Source organism: Anguilla rostrata, chromosome 2, assembly GCF_018555375.3.
Source record: "Anguilla rostrata isolate EN2019 chromosome 2, ASM1855537v3, whole genome shotgun sequence".
Lineage (NCBI taxonomy): Eukaryota > Metazoa > Chordata > Actinopteri > Anguilliformes > Anguillidae > Anguilla > Anguilla rostrata.
The window spans coordinates 10,729,198-10,750,011 of NC_057934.1; the positions used below are offsets into that span (position 1 = coordinate 10,729,198).

Consider the following 20,814-nt stretch of genomic DNA (forward strand, 5'->3'; position numbering starts at 1 on the left):
AACTTATGTCATGAAAATTCATATACTACATGTTGTTTACCTTAAATTTTAATGCACTGTGTATCCTCCTTGACCCTCGCTTGCTGTTTATGTTTATAATTTAATGTGTAGGTCCAATACCACCACGACCCTAATGCTGATTATTTATGCTAGTGGTCGACCGAGAGCCTGGTGTTTTTCTCTGGTGTTTCATGCCGGGAAGCATTCTGAGAGCGCTGGCCTCGCTCCTGACCTTGCTTGCCCTGGCCTGGTCTGGCCTGGCCTGGCCTGGCCCGGCGCCGACTGAGACGCCTGTGCTCTGCAGTTTGTCACAGACTACAACGGCCAGGACAACTTCCTGCAGCGGGCGGGGAAGGACGGCCTCAACAACCCCGAGAAGGAGGCCACGGTCAGCAATATCCTGCAGACCATCCGCAGCTGCAACCGCAGCCTGGAGTCGGAGGAGGGGGAGGACAGCGGGCGCGAGGGCACCTCCTCCCGCAAGAACTCCTTCAAAGAGAGGAGCAGGAACCAGTAAGATTCTTTCTGTATTTCCTTCATTTTCATGTCAAATTGCGATACTTAACGATGCTTCATGCTTAGTTTTTTTTAAGACTCTGTTTGAAGCTGGCTTCCTGTATCGAGTCTAACGCATATTTGTGAGCTCTCGCTAGTATTTTCGGGAAGCTAGTTTGTTTAATCGGTCCATTTTGTGTGCCTTTTCTATGAGCTCTAGCAAAAAAAAAAAAAATTCAGTGGAAACGGTTTGTCAGCCATTTAAAAGAACAGCGTAGTTAAACCAGCGGCCGTTCTTCATCAATCCAGTTGGCCTGTCCTGAGACATGGACCCCTGAATTACTCAGCACTGACAGGGGAGTAAGGAACTGCCTGTCCCTGACAGTTACACACTGCACGACAGCACTGCCCTTCCGTCTCCATCTGCTCTCCTTCTCTTCCAAGTCAACTGTGACTTTACTGCGAAAAGCTAATGAGGCCATAAATAAGGACATGAGCCTGTTGCACACAGCGTTGGTATAATAACACTCATCCGTCTTGGGAAGATTAAATCAAACCAAAAAAAAAAATTATAATACTTGTTACATTGGAAGTAAATGAATGGAGCAAGGGCTCTCTGCTTGTTTCAGTGTGACAGAGGCTGGCGATTCACAGAGATAGCACAGAGTGCCATGCTGTAAGGTACGTCCCTTGGATGCCACGTGCGCAAATGGACCTTGGCTGGGCTGAAGCGCTCTGAGTCAGACTGCTAGCCTTCACCCTCGTGGCACTTTCATTTCTTTCATTCTCGGTTTAGCACGTTTGATTGAAGCTGGGGGGGGGGGGGCGGGGGACACTGCCGTGAGAACTGTTCTCAGCAGAGAACCAGCAGAGAACCAATTAGCTGAGATCTCCTGGACGGATCGGAGGCAAGGTTATTAAAGGAGTGTTGAGGCGCTCGTCACGCCATGTCGGGTGGGCCGAAGACTCGCTTCAAACTCCTGCTTGAGGTAAATTGCTTGTCTGGTTATCCCGTCGTTGGAATGGCCAATCAATTCGGGAGAGAGGAGAGCACTCTGGACAGGCACGTGTCCTCTGAAACGCGTGTAGCCGCCCACCACTTTTCAGTGCACCCAGCCGAGCGGTGCAGTCATTGTGCTGGAAGATTGCATTCGCAGCAGGTGCTCGATCGACCGGAGGAGCCGCTCTTGCCAGATGAGGTTGGGGGGGGGGGGTTATCCTGCTGAACAAACCCCGTGGCCAATCACGTACCGACCTGAAAGGTTGCTGCCCGCAGTCTGCGCCAGAACAGTCCGGATTTGATTCAAGATGATGAGGAGAGGCACTGAGAACGAGTGCTTCAGCTGGACGTGCAACCTCGCTGCCCCGTCTGTACGTCATTAAATCAAACTAACCTTTGGTCATCCATGTTGCAATGTTGCTAATACCCTTAATTGCCTCCACTTCCAAGTCATTTCTTAAGCCATTGAAATAATTAAAAATTGTTTTAACACTTTCATGCTATAATTTTAAGGGATACAGAATCAAGAAAGCTAAATAAAAAAAACTCCACCACAATCAAGATTTTGTCTTTGGAATTCACAATTATATTTTTGTCTGAATCCATCAAGCCAAATTTAGCACAGTGTTCCTCTCAAACAAGCTGCAACACAGAAACTTATGAAGTAATTATGAGAAATGTAAACAGGAAAAGTTGGACTAGATGTTGTTTTTATTAATGAAATGATGAGAAATGGGTTTCCCAGAGGTTTGTCCAAAAGCTGAAATGGAGCTCTGTTTGTCCTCAGTGTTTTACACACGATGTGTCAGGAGGCCTTTGGGTCCGTTATTAATTAGTGTCCGGTTCACTCTGGAACTTCTCAGGGTCTGTGCTGCTCTTTGTATCCAGTGCTGGTTATTTTGGGGGCTCCGATAAGTTCTAGAGAAGTTACTCCGGAGAGCCAAGCTTCCTGCCAAGCTCCTCTGGCTGCCTTTCTTGCATCTTCCTGATGTTTTAATCTTGACACTTTTCTGACTCCTCTCTTCACCTTTCTTCCTCATCCTTCCATCATAGTTCACTCCCTGTCAGGAAAACATCCGATTCAAGCCACGTCTTGTAAGTCTGTTGAGTTTCTGGGCTCCATAGCTGCATTGCTTTGGTTTTTTTTTGAGAAATAAAAAATACAGTGCTGTACTGAAAATGCCTTTCTTGCATGTACCTTTTTGGCTACTGCAGAAGTACACTTGCATACAAGTGTGCATACAGGTGCTTGCTGAGTGAGAGTAATTTGCTTATGAGGAGGTTTTTTGGGATTTTATCATGGCTGATGTAATTTCACCTACTGGTAACCCCATTGTTGTTAAGACTGAAGACAGCACTTCCAAGCTCACTTGGTTTTTGTTCAAAAGTTGCATGCATTCTTCTGTGTATCAATGCTTGACCAGTATCTTTCCTGATTGGCCCTCTGGGTCATCTTTTTTTCCTTGCTTGACTAAAACCTTTTCTGGTTGGCCCTTAGGAGCGTCTGTGTTTCTCTGCTTGACTAGTCTTTCTTGATTGGCCATTAGGACTACCTGTGATTTTCTCCTTGACCAAAGCTTTTCCTGATTGGCCCTCAGGTTCATAGTGGGGGACCTCTCGGACTCAGATGGAGATTTGTCAGAACAGGCCAAGGAGGTGGAGTTCCAGGGGGTGGAGGAGACGCAGAAGGCCTTCACCCACGGGACGGAGCTCATCCCCTGGTACGTGCTCTCCATCCAGGCCGATGTCCACCAGTTTCTCCTGCAGGGGTCCACCGTCATCCACTTCGACCAGGAGTCCCACCTGACGGCCCGCTGCTTCCTGCGGCTGCAGCCCGACAACTGCTTCCTGACCTGGGCCCGGCCCCAGAGCAGCGGCCTCAGCAACTGCAAGCCCCAGTACTTCGGGCAGGTGGTGCTCAACGGCCTGACAGAGGGCTTTCTGGACATTTCCGTCGTGAAGGCCGTCTTCATGGGCCACCCGGCAGTGGACATCCACGCCGTGTGCCTGCAGAACAAGCTGTGCAACATGACCCAGGAGGAGAACGGAATCACCCTGCTCTACGGCCTCAACACAACCGACAACAAGCTCCTGCACTTTGTGGCCCCCAAGTTCACAGCCCGCATGCTGTACGACGGGCTGAAAGAGCTCGTCAGCGCGGTGAGGAAAATGAAGAGGTTTCCTGACCAGAGGCTTCAGTGGCTGAGGAGACAGTATATTAGCATCTATCAGGTACTCATTTTAGATTGGTTTGTGTACTGTACCTTCAGTTGTAGAAAGCACATCAATGACTTTTTTTTCCATGAACAGCAGAACCTGTACATTCCAGTCACACCCACTGGGGGGCATTTTGAGAGTATCTTCCAGAAAATATTCTAAACTTGTGGTGCTTGGTTTTCGTTTTATGATTGCTTACCATCATCCAATGTAAAAGGTCCGTTTTTTACGTGTGGGTATGTCACCCCTGTAGCCCTAAATTGTATATGGTTTTCTCCCCCACAACCCACCCCTGAACCACCACCCAGCCTCCCACTGGTGAATGGTGAAACAATAAACAAATCAAATGCACAGGAATTCCCATTTTCAGACTGGTGACAGAGTAGTGTTGGTGCTTACAGGAGGACTGCAGGTATGAGGGCCCAACGCTGGCCCAGGCCATAGAGCTGTTCGGAGGCCGTCGCTGGAACATGGGCACTTCAAGCACGGAGAAGCCTGGCGCGCAGAAGAACAGCCCCCTGGGAATTAACACCACCAAGAAAAAGAAGAAGGCCCTCATGAGGGTAAGGAACCTTTAACCCGGAACCCTTTTCTGCCGCTTGCTTGATTTGTGTGTGTCATGGATCCCACTGAGTGCGCTCCACGTGGATCCCGCAGGGTGACAGCGGGGACGCCACGGACGATGAAATGGCGTCGCGGAAGACCAGGAGCTGTAAGGAGTCCCTGGGCCGGAGCGGGTCGGACCCCACTGACAGCGTGGATCCGGAGGAGCAGGGTGAGTCGCCTCAACACTGTCCTCCCAGGGAAGAGTACCTATCTGAATTTACTAATCTAATGCTCTTAGCTTTTCTCTTATTTGGTGCTCTGTTCATCAGATTAAACAAAAACGAACCAACTGGACTTCACATTGGATTACACAGGATTGAAGTCTAAGCAATGCTGGGCTCAAGAAGCTTTCTCATTCCTGGGAAAAATACACACGTGTCTCTTTGTTCATTTTGTCTGAGGCCTAATCTATTGGGAAATAATTGTGGTACAGTAGTTGAGGATGTTAGTTTTTTCATCATATTTAAGAAAAAAGAAAAAAGTAGCCCATGTTCACAGGAGAACATATGTGACATTCTCTTCAAACTGGTTCATCCAGTCATGATCATAGTGTGCTACATTATATTTTTCAGTTTGCTCAGGGTATACTCACGTGTACTCGTGCATTTCTCTCTAGAAGATGGCAGTGCCCTGGGCCTCCCCGGACCCCTGTCCTTGTCGGCTAGTAAAGGCCAGTCCCCCAGTGGCTCCTCCTCCTCCTCCTCCAGCATGTGCTCCTCCACCCCCGCCCGGCCACTCTCCTCCCCCATCCTGCCCTCCGGCTCCAAACCTCAGACAGGGTAAGCCATCACCCCGGAGTCCTGCTACAGGTCTCATATTCACACCTGAATCCTCCTATGGGTTTCATAGTCACTGTATCTCCACTGTCTCATTCACTGTCTCTGCAAAAAAATCAGGGTCCACATGACCGTTTAAGAGGAATGTTGAGCCAAAATCCAGCTTTGACTCAACTTTGACTTTTTTCCTCTCAGTGACTCAAATGTTTCATATTTTGAAAAGAAGACATACTATTGGAACTCTTCTTTTGAATGGAAAAAGAAACTGGCAATAAAGCGTACTCTTTGGATCTGGGTTCTTATACGTATGAAAAAGAATGACCAAAATGGACTTACACATATAAAAAAGAATGATCAAAAGGCACTACCTTTCGGAGAAAGTTAAAAAGCGTCTATTACTAAACCCATTAGTGTTGATTTTGATTATTTGATATTTTACGACATGACACGCAGCTTATTTACACTTCAAACTCCCAGCCTATCCCTTTCATTTGTATGGAGCCAGGCTCCACATGAGAGAACAACTCAGAGATGCAAGCCGGCTTTTTGCCTGCACCATTTGAACCTCGGGAACATTTCTGTTGGATCATAAAAGATGGCACTTGAACGTCGAGAGCCCTGTCCGCAAACAGGCCGCAGGTGTTTGAGAGCGTGATCCGTGTCTCCCGGCGAGTTCCCGCCATCACGAGTGATGTTTCGCCTGTGTCCTGTTCCTCTCCCTCTAGGGCCTGGAGCAGCCGTAGCTGGCACGGGCGGGGGAAGGGCTGCCTCAGGGGCTTTCAGAACTTCATGATCTCCGACAGCATCATGAGCTTCACCGAGTTCGTGGAGCTCTTCAAGTCCTTCAGGTATTTCATCTTATCTTCCTTAGCCATTTACAGTTATGGACTACATGCATAGCACCTTTATGCTGTCTCAGTGATTCAGTTAGTTGGTGATGAATGTAAAGTGAGGAATGGTTGTATGTAAGTCAGTCTTTAATCACGCGTGGTAAATGTTGCCTCTCTTGGATCTGCAGCATTCGAAGCCGGAAGGACCTTAAGGACTTGTTTGATGCTTACGCTGTGCCCTGTAGCCGCTCTGCCCAAGAATCTGCTCCCCTCTACACAAACCTGAGAATTGATGACAAGGTCACCGGGCTGCAGCCTGACCTTGGTGCGTACCCGTCCCTTCCCCTATCCCTGCCTGTGCTTTACTGTCTTATATCCAGGGCAAAATTCTACCAGAGTTTGCTAAGCCGACATAACTGTGTTGGTCCTTCTGATACTTTAAATGTTTTGCGTGCCATTAGGTTCACGCATTGTGGAGGATGACAGTGGACTTTGGCAGATGGAATGAGGCATGTAAGGCTGCCTGTTTTTAATCCACAGACCTCCTGACACGCAACGGCTCTGACTTGGGCCTCTTCATCCGGACCAGGCAGCAGATGTCGGACAACCAGAAGCAGATCTCGGATGCCATTGCGGCGGCCAGCATTGTGACCAATGGCACGGGCGTGGAGAGTGCCTCCCTGGGGGTTCTGGGCATGGACATCCTGCAGCTCAATGACTTCCTTGTCAACTGCCAGGGGGAGCACCTCACCTATGATGAGATCCTCAGCATCATCCAGGTGGGAAGAACTACGTTACCCAGCAGGCCGCCGTCATTCTCAATATCTCTCCCATCTTTCTCGTACCTGCGATAGCTATTTTAGTTCATCATATAAGTCTCTTGTATTTTTGTTTATTCACTTTTCTTTCAGAAATTTGAGCCATCTGTGAGCATGCGCCAGATGGGCTGGATGTCTTTTGAGGGTTTTGCAAGGTTGGTATAGTTTTGAGTGATGAAATGATTATGAAATGATACCATATGTGTGTGTGTGTCTGTGTCTGCGTATTAAGGGGGTACTATTGTTTTTGAGAATGCTGTGGATTTTCACCAAATTTGTTTCAAAATCTCTCTGCAGGTTTTTGATGGACAAGGACAACTTTGCGTCCAAATGCGAGGAGTCTCAGGTGGATGAAGAAGACCTTCAGTACCCACTGTCCTATTATTACATCGCCTCCTCACACAACACGTACCTCACGGGTCACCAGCTGAAGGGAGAGTCCTCCGTGGAGCTCTACAGCCAGGTGAGGAAGCCGGGCTGCCTGGATTTTGCATTAATGGATGGAGTCACTCTGTACCCTACGGCCTCTCAGTAGCTTCTGAGCTCCAGGCAATGTCACCCTTCCAAAATGGTCATGTTTCCTTAAGATCGGCTGCAGTCGCTCTGGAAAATAAGAGCGGCTTTGCAAGAGATGATTTGTCTAACCCCTTTGAGCATGCTTCCAAACTCCCCTGGGACCTGATGGTTTTGGAACCATGCAGGCTTCTTCTGTTATTCTAAATGCCATACTGTTTTGATTCCAATGTCTTTTTGTGTTGGGAGTTTTTGGCAGCAGAGGTACCTCAGTAAATGATAGCGGGTATCTCCATGGTTCCTCTCATTTTTAGTTTTGGATAATAACAGGCTGTTGGCTCCCCCTCAGGTGCTGCTTCTGGGCTGCAGGAGTGTGGAGCTGGACTGCTGGGACGGAGACGACGGGATGCCCATTATTTACCACGGTCACACCCTGACTACCAAGATCCCCTTCAAGGTGGCTGTCCATGCTGGCACTGTGTCCTTTTGTCTGATAGGAGATTCAAAGTTTTTTAGAGTTTGGAACACGCAGTTCACAAATGCATTTTTTTCCCCTCACTTTGGGCCTGTGTTTTCTTGCAGGATGTTGTGGAGGCCATTAACCGGACAGCATTCGTCAATTCTGACATGCCTGTCATTCTGTCCATTGAAAACCACTGCTCCTTGCCCCAGCAACGGAAAATGGCAGAAATCTTCAAGGTACACTCGATGGGCTGAGACAGCAAAAATATTTTGATTGTTTCTTGTATTTTCTTTTTTTTTCCCCCATATCGTCCTATCCAGCTTTGATGTTGTATAATTGCAGCAATAATGATCCTTGCATTTGGCCCGGCTATTTGTGCTCGTGCAGATTCCCATCAGTTTTGCTTTTTGCTTGTTTTCCTTTCTTCTTTGAAGACGGTGTTTGGGGACAAGCTAGTGACGAAGTTCCTGTTCGAGAGCGATTTCTCCGATGACCCCCTGCTCCCCTCCCCTCTGCAGCTGAGGGGCAAGATCCTCTTAAAGAACAAGAAGCTGAAAGCGCACCAGGCCCCCGTGGACATTCTCAAACAGAAGGTGATGCGGCCCAGAGTGAAGGATCAACGGCAGCCCCTTATCACGCTCCCGTGTTGATCCAGCTCAGGCGAGCGTGGCTAACGTTCCGCCGGCACTCTTAAGAGCCGCCCGGACGGCCATTCCGGCTCCTCTGACATCACTGTTTCCCATGTAAACAGGCACACCAGCTGGCCCACATGCAGGCGCAGGCTAGCAACGGCACCTCGGCCAGCAGTTCCCCTGGCAACAATGAGGATGAGGAGGAGGAGGAAGATGAGTATGACTATGACTACGAGTCCCTTTCTGATGGTGGGTGACAATAACTCTTCTCCACACACCCCTAGTGCTCTGACCGTTTAATGTCAATTTGTTCCAAGCCACGTCTTAACCCAGATTAGAGAAAGGGCCTTAATTTACTGCACTCTTCAACACTCCAACTAACCCACTTGCTTTTTAACAAAAGGCAAAGCTCTGTATTTATGGTATTGATACCAAACTAAAAGGGGACACTGTTGTTGGAATCCATTATAGCAAGTTACCACTAAAGGCTTCTGAAATAAATTGGTGTCAAGCTCTCTTTTATATCAGTAGATAAAGAGCAGTGTCGACCATATAATAGGTTTCTGTGAGCTTCGTGCAAAGCATGATTCTTCAGCATTATTTGATTTCCATGTAATTGATGTAAACGGCAGGAGGAACTTTGGTCTCCTCGCTGTAGAATTTCAGATCATTTACGCTACATGGCTTTGCCCTCTGAAGTGAAGTCAAATGTGTTATTAACTTTCTCTTTCCTGCTTTTTACTTTTAACGCCATGGACGTAAAACCTCCAATGAAGTGGGTTCACTTTGTTGGTATACTGGTGCATCTGCGGTTCTTTCTGCTCTTACTCCCTATCTGACTGTTCCTCTTTAGCTGACGTCCTCACTGCCACTACTGCCCCTTGTGGACAGGAAGGTAAAAGCAGCACTCTGTGTCAGGCGGTTTCTTTGCATGTTGCTCCATACGTGCAGTGGTCTCATGTTGTGGGTGCCTGTTGTGTGCCATTAACCACCATGCATGAATCAGCCTGTATTGTGCGGTTAATATATATACTACATAGCCAAAAGTATGTGGACATCCTTCTAATTAGTGGGTTTGGCTACTTCAGCCACAACCATTGCTAGCAGGTGCATAAAATCTAGATTAGACACGATATCTCCATAGACAAACATTGACAGTAGAATGGGTCGTACTGAAGAGCTCAGTGACACTCAATGTGGCAGTATTGTAGGATACCACCTTTCCAGCAAGTCAGTTCGTCAGATTTCTGCCCTGCTAGAGCAACAACATCTCAGCCACAAAGCGGTAGGCCACACAAGCTCACAGAACGGAACTGCCGAGTGCTGAAGCGCGTAGCGCATAAAAATCATGGAAACAAGTTTTCTGGAGTGATGAATCAGGCTTCAGTCTGATGGACAAATCTGGCTTTGGCAAATGCCAGGAGAACGCTACCTTCCCGAATGCATAGTGCCATTTGTAAAGTTGGTGAAGGAGGAATAATGGTCTGGGGCTGTCGTTCATGGTTTGGGCTTAGCCCCTTAGTTCCAGTGAAGGGAAATCTTAATGCTACAATATACAATGACATTCTAGAAAACTGTGTGCTTCCAACTTTGTGACATCAGTTTGAGGAAGCCCCTTTCCTGTTTCATCATGACAATGCCCTCATGCACAGGTCCATAATGCAATGGTTTGCCGAGTTTGTTGTGGAAGAACTTGACTGGCCTGCACAGAGCCATGACCTCGACCCCATCGAACACCTTTGGGATGAATTGGAATGCAGACTACGAGCCACGCCTTATCACCCAACATCGGTGCCCAGCCTCACTAATGCTCTTGTAGCTGAATGGAAGCAAATCCCTGCAACCATGTTCCAAAATCCAGTGGAAAGCCCTCCCAGAAGCATGGAGGCTGTTATAGCAGCAAAGGGTGGACCAGCTCCGTATTAATGCCCATGGTTTTGGAATGAGATGTTCAACAAGCACATATGGGTGTGATTTTCCAGTGTCCACATACTTTTGGTCATGTAGTGTATAAAAGCCTATTTATTAACAAAAGCCTATTTATATACTGTATATAACATCTCATTCAATATTAATTGATATAAATATTAGCAGTATTAATAGAGCGGAAAGTTGGCTTGCCGTGGAAGTGTGTGTATGATGGCACTAAAAGGAAAAGAACCTGTTTTATATCAGGCCTTTGAAGAGATGGGGTGAGGGACTTGGCATCACCTAGGCAAAAGTGCGGGTTGGTTACACAGTGTTTGCCTTTCTCCTCCAATCTGTTTTAGATACACACTGGGCAGTGTAGTGTAAACACGCCACCCCCATCAGCGCTGTGTTTGAAAAGGTCTCGACCTTGCTAGTGGCGATGGCTCACCAGGAAAAAACAAAGACATCTGGTTTCTCAGGCCCTGTGCTCCTTTTGCAGAAACCAAATGTTTCCAACCCTCTCCTGGGAAAAGCCTCCATCCTATGTAACCAGAGCTTTGTGAGATACGAAAACAAATACAGTATGGACGCCTACCCCGATGGCCCTTAGAACAGATAGTTGGTCAGATTTATGAAAAACAATAAATATATGAGATGGAAATTATTATTATAAAGAATGCTGCAGCGATACTGATGCAATGCGCATAGTCACCCAGCAAATATCTGCTTTGACGGTGATTCTGTCATCCATGGTCATATGTTTGACGCTGTGGTGGTGGGCGTGCATGGAAAGTGAGGCTTGAGTCCTCTGTGTTCCTGTAATTCCAAGGTCACTGTTATTTTTCACTAGGGGACAAACTGCTACATTATTGCTGAACTAAAGCTCTTAGACTCCCATCCATCTCTGTCTCCAACAAGAGGCAGGCCAGACAAAGCTATGTACCGTATGTGCAAATGAAAAGCAGAACTTTTTTTGTTCCCCTGACAAAGTGGTGTCCACCATTGTACAGCTTTATAGTATACATTTACCATCTTTTAGTGCTGTTCATGTACCGTTTGTAAATTTAACGCATTCTTCTACAAGACATTCACCTGACCAAAACATTCCCAAAATGTGTTCTTGTAGATAATATCCTGGACGATCGGCCAGAGGGGAAGTCATCCAGCGACAAGCTCCAGTACGAGTCCAACGACGAGATGCCGAAGAGGATGAAGAAAGCAGACAGCTCCACTCAGAGCAAAGGGAAGGTGCGTATGACTCAGCTGGGTGATGCCCAGTTCTCTGCAAGCAATTGTTATTTCAGGGCAGCTCTCTTCTCCAAGACACACACATCGGAAGTCCGGCATGTGGATCTGACGCATATTTTCTTGTCTTTGCTGTACAGATTTTCGATATGGAGCTGGGGGAGGAGTTTTATCTTCCCCAGAACAAGAAAGAGAGCCGACAGATAGCTCAGGAACTCTCTGATTTGATCATATACTGCCAAGCTGTCAAGTTCCCAGGTCTGTACCTTGTCTTCTGTTGCTTTGGTGCAGCTTGTAATTCTGTTTCTCTGGGGCAATTAAGGTCTATGGTTGTGTATTTCTTATGACAATGCACTTTAAAATTAAGTAAATAAATAGATAACTGTGACATAGCAAGTAAGAAGCCCTCAGATGTCAGGTGTCAGCTGAAATGTCTAGAATTCCCATGAAAAAAAGCCAAATAAAAAACATAAAAAGTGAGCAAATGGAAAAAGTGGTGCATTGCTATAATGGCCCTGACCTCATGTCTTTTACTGTGTGTGTGTCTGTGTATATGTGTGTGTGTGTGTGTGCATCTGTGTTGATGCCTGTGTGGGTGTCTGTTTGTCTGTGTGTGTGTGTGTGTGCGTGTGTGTGTGTGTGTGTGCATCTGTGTTGATGCCTGTGTGGGTGTCTGTTTGTCTGTGTGTGTGTGTGTGTGCGTGTGTGTGTGTGTGTGTACGTGTGTGTGTGTGCGCGTGTGTGTGTGTGTGTGGGAATCAGGCCTTTCCACCCTGACTCCGTCGGGCTCTGGCAGAGGGAAAGATCGTAAGAGCAGGAAATCCATCTTTGGCACCAATCCTGGTAAAAGCAGCCCCGGGGAGACAGTGACGCTGGTCCGTGCCCCAGGGAAAGGTAAAGTCAGATCGGCGCTCCGGTCTATTGTGCGCAGATGTGCTGGGAGGGGGAACACACACACACACAGGCCTTATGGGAAAATGTCCCAGATCGCTCGGATGAGGAAATCATTCTCCCCATCCACCCCCTTGCTTTCACTTTCAGAACCGCGGCCTGGTGAACTTGAATAGACGATCTCTGAATCACATCTCAAGCACAGTTTCTAAATGACTGTTTCGTTTATTTATTTATTTATTTATTTATTTATTTATTTATTTTTACAAAATAATAAAAAACATGCTGTTGCTATGAAATGTTATAGACATATCTGTGTAAAAGTTGTGGTTTTGAGTTTTGTTTACCGTGCTAATTGTTGGTTTGCTCAACTAACTTAATAATTCTTGATTATAAATGGACCTTCTATGCCTTCTTGCTGATATCAGTCACACTTTTATATTCCTGAGAATAACACTGATGCTCTGTACTTTTTATCTCTCAGGATAACTGTGTCTGCAAAGTTATTGCAATGTAATGTAATGAAATGTAATACTGTGCAATAGTACTTCAGTGTATTGAAATGCCGCACTGTGTAATAGTACTTTAATATATTGAAATGCAATAGTGTGTAATAGTGCTGGACTTCTTGCAGAGCCTTCTCTGTCTTGCAGTTTATTTGTATTGTATTTGGTTTTATTGTCACTGATAAACTCCAGCCAGAGATAATTATCTTGGTAAATCAGCACTTTGTGAGAGATCTGCTCCCACGGGGGACGTCTTGGGGTGCTGACGCCGAAAATGTCCAACACCCCCCCCCCCCCCACCCCCCCGCAGGTTCCTTAGAAGGCATGCGGCTGAGCTGGGAGGAGCAGACGTCGCCGCTGCTGAGCACCGGCGCCTCCCTGAGCGCCATCATCCGCACGCCGCGCTGCTACCACATCTCCTCGGTCAACGAGAACGCGGCCAAGCGGCTCTGCCGCCGCTACTCGCAGAAGCTGATCCAGCACACCGCCGGCCAGCTCCTGCGCACCTACCCCGCCGCCACGCGCATCGACTCCGCCAACCCCAACCCGCTCACCTTCTGGCTCCACGGCATCCAGCTGGTGGCGCTCAACTACCAGACCGACGGTGAGCGGCGGCCTCCGCCCGCTCTTCTTCCTGAATGTTCAACACAGGCTTGTCACATGACACGCAGGAGAGAAGAGTCACCATTTAATCACAGTACTCACATAGAAGGTGTAACGCAGTCCAATGTAGCAGTGTAACTGTGGCTGAGAAGGACTTGAAGTCATAGTAGGCTTTTCTTAGGTTTACTTATTGGCTTTAATGGAACAGATACTGGAAACAACATGGCTGCAGTGTGTTTGAGAACTAGAACGTTCTTGGTTTTTTTTCTCAGTTTTCAAGAGCTTGAAAGCATAAACATGAATAGCTGACCCTTTTCCCAAGTGACGGTACAACTTTCCCAAGTGGACAGTACAACATTCCCAAGCCAAACTGAAGATAATGCAAAGCATAACTGGGCCTCCAATGGATTTAGACTCAGGGCTCTGTCTTTATCAGATGAATTGGATGCCATTGTAATCTTGTGGATTACTCATCCTGGGTTAGCCACCCTGTGTTTTCAGGTTCATTGAATTTTATTGCTCCACTGACATCGGCCTTGTTGACACCACAATGTAGACACAGATTGTATGGTCAATTGCACCATACCTTATCTCTGATTTACACTGGCAACAAAAAACCGGTTTCAATCTCTCCTGATGTTTACTGGTGTTAAGGAGCCACGTACCGTATGTGTGTGCTGTCCCTGTGAACAGGGCATACGTGTCCTGTAGAATGGTAGGATGGTATAGTAGGGGGGTGCTTTGTGTGTTCTCTCCCTGTGAACAGGCCAAAGTGTCATCTAGAATGGTAGGATGGTGTAGTAGAGAGGTGCTTTGTGTGTTCTCTCCCTGTGAACAGGCCAAAGTGTCATCTAGAATGGTAGGATGGTGTAGTAGAGAGGTGCTTTGTGTGTTCTCTCCCTGTGAACAGGTCTAAGTGTCCTGTAGAATGGTAGAATGGTAGGATGGTGTAGTAGAGAGGTGCTTTGTGTGTTCTCTCCCTGTGAACAGGGCATAAGTGTCACAGAACAGCGGAATGGTAGGATGGTGTAGTAGAGAGGTTCTTTGTGTGTTCTCTCCCTGTGAACAGGCCTAAGTGTCATGTAGTATGGTAGGATGGTGTAGTAGAGAGGTTCTTTGTGTGTTCTCTCCCTGTGAACAGGTCTAAATGTCTGATTAACTGGTAGAATAGGTAGGATGGTTATAGTAGAGAGGTTCTTATGTGTTCTTCCCTGTGAACAGGGCTAAGTGTCTGTAGATGGTAGGATGGTGTAGTAGAGAGGTTCTTTGTGTGTTCTCTCCCTGTGAACAGGTCTAAGTGTCCTGTAGAATGGTAGAATGGTGGGATAGTGTAGTAGAGAGGTTCTTTGTGTGTTCTCTCCCTGTGAACAGGGCGTAAGTGTCATAGAACGGCGGAATGGTAGGATGGTGTAGTAGAGAGGTGCTTTGTGTGTTCTCTCCCTGTGAACAGGTCTAAATGTCATGTAGAATGGTAGAATGGTAGGATGGTATAGTAGAGAGGTTCTTTGTGTGTTCTCTCCCTGTGAACAGGCCTAAGTGTCATGTAGTATGGTAGGATGGTGTAGTAGAGAGGTTCTTTGTGTGTTCTCTCCCTGTGAACAGGTCTAAGTGTCCTGTAGAATGGTAGAATGGTGGGATAGTGTAGTAGAGAGGTTCTTTGTGTGTTCTCTCCCTGTGAACAGGGCGTAAGTGTCATAGAACGGCGGAATGGTAGGATGGTGTAGTAGAGAGGTGCTTTGTGTGTGCTGAGGGAAGAGGCTCATTGACATGTCTCTGCCGTTTCTGCCCCAGACCTGCCCATGCAGCTGAACGCGGCCGTGTTCGAAGCCAACGGGGGCTGCGGCTACGTGCTCAAGCCGCCCGTGCTGTGGGACAGGAACTGCCCCCTCTACCGGAACTTCTGCCCCCTGGAGCGGGACGTGGAGAGCATGAGCCCCTCGCTCTTCTCCCTGACGGTGAGCGGAAGCGCCCATCGGGGCGAGGGTTTGTGTGGTCCAAAAACACGAGGTCCCCCCTCCACAGAACCTCTATCATTAAGGGCTTAATGCCTCCGTCGCATTCGTCTTTGATGGTCTCAAGCTGACGGATGAAAGCGGTCTGTCCGGTTGAGGAAGTAGGGATGCTAATGCCCGGGAGCTGTAAAAGCCCCCGTGTGTAAACACAGGGACGTTTTAACCTTCATAAAACAGTGGCCTGTTGAGAGGATTTACTCAGTGACAGATGAGCCGTAATGTATCAGTGTCCCTTTCTTTCACTGACTTGGTTATATATATATGTACATATATATAATATTTATTTTACTCATGGACATTTCCCATCTGTGAATACAACATCATAACAAACTAGTGAACAGAACATTGTTAGGGCGGGCCAGTGAACACGACCCTGGCGTGGCGCACCAGTGAACATAACAGGGTGTGACGGAGCAGTGGATAGAACATGAGAGTTAAGAGCGTGTGAATATGACTTGCATATAGCAGGTCAGTAAATATGACAAGCACACTACAGGCTAATGAGCATAACATGCACGCAGCGGCGTGGGGAATTTAACGGGGACGTGCCGGGCTCGTGAACGTGACATCGTCTGTCTCCGTCTCCGCAGATCGTGTCGGGCCAGAACGTGTGTCCCGGCAACACCACGGGCAGCCCCTGCGTGGAGGTGGACGTCCTGGGCATGCCGGTGGACAGCTGCCACTTCCGCACCAAGCCCATCCACCGGAACACCCTCAACCCCATGTGGAGCGAGCACTTCCTGTTCCAGGTCTACTTCGAGGACATGGCCTTCCTGCGCCTCGCCGTGGTGGAGAACAACAGCTCGCAGGTCACCGCCCAGAGGATCCTCCCCATCAAAGCCCTCAAAGCAGGTGGGCGTCACGCACGCGACCCTCCGGAACGTTCCGGCTGCTCTTCACGTGTGATCGGCCACCGCTGATCGTGAATACCGTGCTTCCGTTACCATGCTTGATTCCAAGCCGCCCAGCACCAAGAATGGTCTTCCCGTGTCCCATTGAAGCAGTGCTGTTCCAGATGCAACTAGGGAATTAAAATGAAAGCCCTAAATACCTGCTGCTTATCACTAAGGTTCTTTAGACCCTGTACAGTGAACATTGTCATTTTTTGGCTGTAATGAGATGTATTTACTATGAAAATACCAACGTACTAACATTTACCATTTAAAATCAACTTAGAATATTTACAGAAAAACCTTTTGGGCTATAAAGATTAGTTACTGGGCAGAAGCATCACACAAAGCAGACTGGGGCTTTGCTCAAGGTTTATAGTTACTACCATTTGCATTAAAATGATTGTCCATCTGAATTATACAGCCTGCAACAGCAGTGTGACTTGTACTAGTCCTTACCTCTGTGGACTGTGTACAAACAGTCTGGTGTGGTTGAGGCACACAAATGGCTCATAATGCAATTTGATTACAGTTTTGTTTTGTTTTGGTTTCTGTCGGTCTTTCTCTCTGTCTTTTCTCCCTGACTGGCCTCCGAAATCTGCGAACCCATAGCGCTGAAATGCATTGCTTCTTGTTGCCTGACGTTTTCAGCAGCAGGTGGAATGTGTGACGTTGCTGCCGTTTCAGGGTACAGACACCTGGGGCTGAGAAACCAGCACAACGAGGCCCTGGAGGTGTCCAGCCTGTTCATTTACAGCCGGAGAACTGAGGAAAGCCCTTCCGGAAACTCCATACCCGCTTCTGTGGTGAGTGTTCGGCAGTCGCTCCGGTAACCAGTATCAGCATGCGCCCCGCCCTGAGGCAATTTGGGTTTTAGCTCAGGGAAATGGGAGGGAGCAATCTTGGACTGTTTATTTATTGAAGAAGTGTGGCACTGAAAATAGCTTTTTCTGGCGCTCACTTGAGCGTAGATTTAGGTCTTGCGTATATAATCTCAGTCTGCCTTTGGCATGCCAGAAAAAGCTTTGTGCACCAGAAAATGCTCACATTTTCAATGTAAAAGTCACAATCCCCCGATTGTGTTTATTTCTCCACTATATCTGTCTTTGACTTTTATATTAGTGATTAGGACATTCATTTAGATTTGCGCTATACTGTTGTCATTTTAAAGTAATAATGACAGTCAGGTTTTTAAAATGCATGTTTAACCCGATTAGTCACAAATTCCTTGCCTAAGGCAGATGTCAAATGACTGCTTACGGTCGGACAAAAATGAAACGATGCATTTCAATTGACCGCGAGGCTGCATAGTGCCAGGAAGTTGTGGGTTTGTTAAAAAAAAACTTGTGGTATTTTCAGTATTGTAAAAGGGCCTTTTTGTCTGCTGGCGAATGGAGGCACGCATTAGAGCTCTGCGCTTCCCGTTGTGTTCTCAGCTGTTCGGCACAGACGAGCGCCGGGCTGCGGCTCAGTCCAGGGTCACGGTTCATGGAGCCCCGGGCCCAGAGCCCTTCACTGTGGTGTGTGTGAGTGAGAAGACCACCGCCCGGCAGCTCCTGTCCACCGTGAGTCCCTGCTCGCCGCTGCCTACAACAAAGAACAACATCATAACACAAATAATACCTCTCCACACCACAGCACAGTATCATAGCACAAACCATACCTCTCCACACCACAGCACAGTATCATAGCACAAACCATACCTCTCCACACCACAGCACAGTATCATAGCACAGACCATACCTCTCCACACCACAGCACAATATCATAGCACAGAATAATTGCACAAATCATACCTGCCCAACTATAGCATAATATCCTAGCACAAATCATACCCCACACACCTTAGCACAAATCATACCCACCCACATCATAACACAATATCATACCTGCCTACACCAGATCACTCAGTTTAGGACTCATCCCAGGCCTGTTTGTGCTGTTTTAGACCAGCTCAAACTGGATCACTGTTTAGATTTGAACATCTAGAGCCGCTCAGATTCGATCACATGGTTTAGACCTGTTTAGAATTATTTAAGCAGCCTGCTGGGTCTCACACATACTTTACTGTGCAACTTTACTTCATAAAGGACACAGATGGGTTAAAAAAAGAAAAGATTTAAAATGTTTTGTGCATTTTATATTTGATAACAGTAATATAGATTGTATGTATTCTTTTGCCAATGATGTCATGGCAAATACACTGATTCAGACTCTGACCCCCACCCCCAGTTGCTGCCCTCCTCCCCTGTGTCGGACTATTACCTGTCAGAGGAGAAGCTGAGCCTGTCAAAAGAGAGGAGCGATACCAAGAAGCCGCCCCAACAGCGCCCCCTAGCGCCGGAGGAGGAGATCCTGACAGTGGTCAGCAGCTGGACTCCGGATGAGGGCTACGTGGGAAGGATTTGCCTAAAAACCAAAGAAGAGGTACATTCTGAGTGCCATCACCAACTTCCATATTTTCACATGAAAAATTACATCTCTTGCAGCGTACTGTCTAAAGACAAAAGATTTATATAACATTTCATGGCACATGAATCTTTAGAATGACTCTAATGTCCATACCGTCATATAAAGCGCAATTGGACATTTTTTACAAACTGTAATAATTATTAAAACTAAATTAATAAAATATAATTTCATGCAAATACTGTAAATAATGGTCTATATACAAAATGTTTTCCTTTTTGCTTGATTGTATTCATAGAGCGCACCCTGCTGGTTCATTTATGCTCATTACAAAACTGTAAAATAGTGGAAACATCAGTGCTTTCATTTGGACTACCAATATTTACAGATTAAGAATTGTATGTAATTTATTGGTATATTTCCTTGAAAATTCAAATCTGCTTAGAAGGAGTTATATTCTCATGGGTCTGTTCAAGCCTTGTTCAAGGTAAAATGAACAAATGACATACATTTTCAATTTTGCTTATATAGCCATACTTAAATTAGAAACAATTTTGTCAGTTATGGTCAATGCAGGTATATTAGTACATTAACACCCTGTTAAGCCCTTTGAGCTGCAGGGTGCTATACAAATAAAGCTATTATTAAAATAAAATGTAGAAATGTATTACAGTGAACTGTTCTGCATAGTGATGTTGCCAGGCGGTATACAGGTACCTGCAGGGGGCACCAGCGCTCTGAAGACCAGTAAAATTCAGTGACGTGCAGAGATTCGGATGGTCAGTGTTTGTATGCCTCCTTTCAGAACCTGAATGAAAAGAACTCTGTGTCAGAGGGGGTGGAGGAGGTGACCAGCAGCACGGAGGAAGACACCTTCTTCGTTCAGGTGCACGACGTGTCCCCAGAGCAGCCGCACACCGTCATCAAAGCCCCACGCTACAGCACTGCCCAGGACATCATCCAGCAGGTGAGCAAGCCTGCTCCCGGTCGCAAAGCCACTTCATCTTAGCCTACGCTATCTTACCGACGCAGTGTTAACTGCTTTATACTGACGTGATCTAAACTAAGTTTTATAATGATGTTTTATAGCCTTATATTGATGTCTTGCACTGTTTTATTGTCCTGTTATGTTTAAAATGTGGTGAGAATTGTTGCAGAATCACTATCTGGCCAAAAATATGTCAATACCGGAATCACATCGCTGAAGATAAAGTCTACCATTCACCTAAATTTCAAAATTAATATGTGAAGTTTTGTTCAATTCCGGTAGTTGGTCCTCAGGTATCCGACAGATGTAAAAAATATATTAAGGCTTTCCCAAACAGACATGTGTATGGCAGATTCAGTCTTTTACAGTTATTACATGTAACACCTGCATGGTGACCAAATTAAAATCTCATTATCGATCTGGCCAGATTTGTGATTTCCATAAGTTTTCTCTTCACACTCTATGACTGGCTTGCATGGGTCAAAAGAACAAGAAGGTATGGCTGTAAGGTTGCCAGTGTTTTGGCGAAAACAAAGGAGAAGAAAGGGTATGGACCTGTTTGTGGCTGGAAAGGAGAGGACAGTATGGGCTGTCTATCCTTCAAAGAGCACTTGAACTAATCTTTCCAGAAACTTCACAATATTCACTTATGATGCACCTCAGAAACTAGGGAATTGGGTAGTTATGTTACCTTTATGACTTTGACCATTCAAATAAATCAAACTCAGAAATAATGATGGAACAAAATTAAAACAAAATTCCTGGACAGAATGGGTATTCCCATTGTTGTTATAGTTACATATATTTTTAAACCACCTACTATAAAATGGAATCATACTAGATAATTAAAATCTATATTAGAATAATGGGCTATCTACATTATAATATAATGGGATCGGCTTGTAGCAGCAACCACACTACACAATAAAGTTTAAAAAATTTTGACAGTGCAAGTACTTTGTTGGAGCCGACAACTACACAAGTTGGCGGATGTAAGACTCTGGCACAC

General features: G+C 46.5%; 1 protein-coding gene across 7 annotated transcripts in view; it reads left to right on the forward strand.

Annotated features, from left to right (window-relative positions):
• Positions 1-20,814, forward strand: part of plce1 (phospholipase C, epsilon 1) — an 82,360-nt gene that overhangs the window by 55,337 nt on the left and 6,209 nt on the right. For 2 of the 7 annotated variants that reach the window (XM_064319386.1, XM_064319422.1), the window contains exons 8-33: positions 305-513; positions 2,549-2,590; positions 3,094-3,727; positions 4,114-4,275; positions 4,370-4,487; positions 4,935-5,097; positions 5,820-5,942; positions 6,113-6,249; positions 6,465-6,703; positions 6,836-6,897; positions 7,040-7,205; positions 7,605-7,712; positions 7,838-7,954; positions 8,153-8,311; positions 8,470-8,599; positions 9,204-9,245; positions 11,388-11,509; positions 11,647-11,764; positions 12,269-12,400; positions 13,214-13,507; positions 15,298-15,461; positions 16,109-16,370; positions 17,096-17,214; positions 17,845-17,973; positions 18,641-18,835; positions 19,623-19,784. In XM_064319386.1, coding sequence (XP_064175456.1) covers positions 305-513; positions 2,549-2,590; positions 3,094-3,727; positions 4,114-4,275; positions 4,370-4,487; positions 4,935-5,097; positions 5,820-5,942; positions 6,113-6,249; positions 6,465-6,703; positions 6,836-6,897; positions 7,040-7,205; positions 7,605-7,712; positions 7,838-7,954; positions 8,153-8,311; positions 8,470-8,599; positions 9,204-9,245; positions 11,388-11,509; positions 11,647-11,764; positions 12,269-12,400; positions 13,214-13,507; positions 15,298-15,461; positions 16,109-16,370; positions 17,096-17,214; positions 17,845-17,973; positions 18,641-18,835; positions 19,623-19,784 — 4,308 coding nt within the window. The remainder of the gene's footprint in view (positions 1-304; positions 514-2,548; positions 2,591-3,093; positions 3,728-4,113; positions 4,276-4,369; positions 4,488-4,934; positions 5,098-5,819; positions 5,943-6,112; positions 6,250-6,464; positions 6,704-6,835; positions 6,898-7,039; positions 7,206-7,604; positions 7,713-7,837; positions 7,955-8,152; positions 8,312-8,469; positions 8,600-9,203; positions 9,246-11,387; positions 11,510-11,646; positions 11,765-12,268; positions 12,401-13,213; positions 13,508-15,297; positions 15,462-16,108; positions 16,371-17,095; positions 17,215-17,844; positions 17,974-18,640; positions 18,836-19,622; positions 19,785-20,814) is intronic. The other 5 variants (XM_064319406.1, XM_064319433.1, XM_064319396.1 and 2 more) reach the window with 4 other exon arrangements.